The sequence below is a fragment of the Nicotiana tomentosiformis genome, chromosome 2 (genome assembly GCF_000390325.3).
Source record: "Nicotiana tomentosiformis chromosome 2, ASM39032v3, whole genome shotgun sequence".
In the NCBI taxonomy this organism is placed as follows: domain Eukaryota; kingdom Viridiplantae; phylum Streptophyta; class Magnoliopsida; order Solanales; family Solanaceae; genus Nicotiana; species Nicotiana tomentosiformis.
In genome coordinates this window covers 175,700,388-175,704,135 of record NC_090813.1, presented here as the reverse complement: position 1 = coordinate 175,704,135, position 3,748 = coordinate 175,700,388, and the positions used below count along the sequence as shown (strand labels likewise).

The 3,748-nt window shown below is 33.1% G+C and overlaps 1 protein-coding gene across 1 annotated transcript; it reads left to right on the top strand.

Annotated features, from left to right (window-relative positions):
• Positions 1–423: 423 nt before the first annotated feature.
• On the top strand, positions 424–3,055 carry LOC104097641 (dof zinc finger protein DOF4.6-like). The gene is made up of 2 exons (XM_009604241.4): positions 424–709; positions 1,944–3,055. The coding sequence occupies exons 1-2, from the start codon at positions 671–673 to the stop codon at positions 2,766–2,768; spliced, it is 864 nt and encodes a 287-aa protein (XP_009602536.1). The 5' UTR covers positions 424–670; the 3' UTR covers positions 2,769–3,055.
• Positions 3,056–3,748: the final 693 nt, after the last annotated feature.

Genomic DNA, 3,748 nt, shown 5'->3' with positions numbered 1-3,748 from the left:
ACACAGCAGCTTGTAGTAGCAGCTTACACAGCAGCTTCCTTTCTTTTATAAATAAAGGAGAATTCAGTTCATTATGTACATAAGTTTGAAGTTTGAATAATATATCAGTTTTTTTCTATACTTATTTTTACTTTACGGTCTTTATTTTATAACATTAGTTTATTTTTTGAATTTTACAATTGTTATGTCAAACGCCCACTGAATTATTTGTAACAAAGGGAACAACTAAAGTTGCATTTCCCATACCATTTGGTCACAAAGTAGTACTATTAAATAATACACGAATCCCCATACATCCGTACTCTCAATATTCTCTCTTATCCCAAAAAACATACTGAGACAGCGACAGAAGTTACTCCACACCTCTTCTTTTTGTCTCTTTTGTTTTCTGTTATATATATGGGCTTGAGAGACAAGTTTTCTTGGTTTTTCCTCTCCTTTTGCAGTTCATAACTTCATATTAACCCTTATGTTCTTGAAATTTTCAGCATCAAACTTGTCTTATGTCTTCTGAAATATTCAGATATTAAACCAGCCTATGCAAATTTTTTCCTTAACCAGCCTATAGATTTGAGTTTTAATTAAGATATACATACATACATATATATATATATATATTATATATACTGTTTGCTAGCTGCGTTGTGACTTGTGAGAAGTACAGTTGTACATGGATATGGATCCTTCTAGTGCACAACATCTACACCAGGTAAAGATTATTAGTGAGAGATATGTGAGTATAAGCAATGATGGTTTTTTTTTTGGCAATTAATCTTGTGGGGATATTCTATTCCTTGCTTTTGCCTTCCTGTATTGTGTTTTTTCCCCCTCTCTGAAATGATTTTTCATGTTATAATGTTTTTATGAATTGTAATTATGACTTCCTTGTCTTAGACTCGTCAGTCTGTGATGCATTGAGTTGTAATGAGAGGAGACTTTTAGAAAACCCTCATGCCTTCTCTGGAGACAGAGATCTTACTGCTACCTCCGAGTCTGACAATCTAGTCTTCTAGGCTTTTCGCTTTTAGAATCCTCTTTCTCTCTGCGAAAAGCAGCACCTTACGATGTTCATGACCAATTGGATCCTGACATACCAGTAGGTACCAGAGGAGATCGCTATGATCGTTACTGTATTCGTATCGAAGAGATGCGACAAAGTGCAAGTGTAAACAAAATTTACACGGTCGAGAAATTTAAAATCTATTTGCAATTGTAGGTGAGTCAAGGCTGTTAAACTCTATTGGACAGATAATCTTCATTTTTTTTCTTTCTTATTTTGTTGTTGAGGCTTCTAAGTTTTTTGGCTTTCATGAAACCACTCCTTTCTCACAATGGGTGGTGAACCATTTCTTTTTCATTCACTTGATTTCATGTTCACTTGTTTAGCATTTGAATTCTCATTTTCTTTGTACTTAGGTGAGTTTGGTGTTAGCTTTATCAATTTAATCATTGAGTAAACCATCCAATCTCCTAAAGTCTTAACAAAATAATTTTTTTTTTTTTGCAACTTAAGGAAAGTTAAAAGGAGGTAAAACGAAATAACTTTTTATATGAGTTAGCTTAAAGAAAGAATTGAAGATTTATATTGCTGATTCCAACTTAATTTGTTTGGGACTGGACATGTTTTTCATGGACTTTGTTTATATAAGCTAGCATTTGGACATAGATTTAATTGAAACTTGAAAAAAGAATTTCTAAACTTGGTTGAAAAATAATTTTTGAAGCTGAAGTTGTAATTGGACATGTATTTATTTGAAGAAAAATTGAAGTTTTGTAATTGCAAGGAAAAATAATTCACCCAAAATTTGAAAATTTTTGAACTTTTCTTTTCCAAAACATGATCATATTTCATAAAAAGACAATATTTAAAAAAATTAAATAAATAAAGCCAAAATTTAAGGTCAAACTGGAGCTAAATTTCGTTGTTAATTTGTTTTGTACAGGACATGTCTTCCCAAACACTAGAAAGCATGTTTGCATGCACAAAACCACATCAAGAAAAGAAACCAAAGCCTGCAGATGAAGTACAAAAATGTCCGAGATGTGACTCTGCCAACACCAAATTTTGCTATTACAACAACTATAGTCTCACTCAGCCTAGATACTTTTGCAAATCATGCAAAAGGTACTGGACAAAAGGAGGTACATTAAGAATTGTTCCTGTTGGAGGAGGCTCTAGAAAGAACAAAAGATCATCATCATCAAAGAGAAGTCAAGATCAATCTTTGACCGCTAGTCCTAATCAAATATCATCTCTCACACAATTGTCGTATGATTCCAATGACCTACGCCTAGCTAGGCTCCAAAATCAAGAAAGTGGACAACTAGGACTTGAAAACCATGATATCTCAATGATGTATCGTGAGTTGCAGAAAACATTTCGAACTGAGGCAATTTTTTCAGATACGTTGCATCTCGCAAATTCTGAGAATAGTGTCAGTTGTGATGTTCTGAAAAACCGTGGCATGTGCACCTCTTCTGCAGAAGCTGTTGTTTCTGCTGGATTTCTTGATGCACTTAGGGGTGGAATTCTTGAAACCCCAATTAATGGCTTTAACCATGACTTGTACTATATTAATGGGAACATGGGACATGTAGAAAATGGTGATATGGGGGTGAATTCAAGTGAAGAAATGGTTACACGTTTTGATCAAGAAATGAGAAATGGTGCCATAACACCTAATGAAGAGACATTAGTGAAAGAAGAGAAGGTGAGAGTAGAATTTTGTGGGGATTTCCGTGGAAAATTAATGGAGATGGAAATATGAATGATTTTGAGTCAATAAGCAAGCAAAGTTGGAATGGTTTTGGAGTTCCTTCTTGGCATGGACTTCTCAATAGCCCTCTCATGTAGCCATTCTAAGAATTTCTTTTTTGTTACAACAAATTTGAAGATCAATTTAATTGTCTATTGTGTAAAGGAGATTTGATGCATCTGAATCATCTCTTTTTTGTCTGTGGCTGTCTGTTTTAGGCCATGTTCTTTCTTGATTGGAAAACTAATGAAAACTTTCATATTTGTTCTTCACTAAACTAGCAGTAAACTGAAGGGCATGCAGAGGTTTATGAAATTTCTTATTGTTTATTCAGGGTGACTGATAGGATATAGTTTTTTATACTAGGACGACCTACAAAGAAGGTAATTGTCTATATGAAAACCAACCTAATTTGGTAATATAAGAAAAGCAGTAAATAACTTGTAAGTTATAATATGTTAAATTACATTGATAATACAAAAGTTATTCATTATTCTCAGTGATTTGTATAAGTTAAATCATTTATTTAATTGGAAGTGACTGACAAATAAAATCAGACAGTACTGATGCTTCATAGTTGATTATTTGTGTGGTATGAACTCTCTTTAACTCTTTCACTAGCAAGGCGGTAGTGTAGTTTGGTGTCTACGAAATGTCAGAATATTAAATTGGATAGTTCGTTTTCAACATATTCTATCATGATTGTCATTTATTTTAAGGGAGATCTTATTATTATTTAAAACTGAAGGAATTACTGTAGTGGAATAATAATTAAAGAATAACGAGAGTTGCTGCAACAATCTTCTCTTCTTTAGAGGTTTTGGAATTTCAGTGAGCTACGAGCACCAATTTCGGGATAGATTTCCCCTCTTGCCGGACTAAATCCAACGTTAGATCTTGGCGTGACAAGTTTATAATATTTTATTCCATCTGGTGGATAATTTTTTATTCTTTTTATTTTATTTTATATGTCTTAATTTGATTGGAGAAAA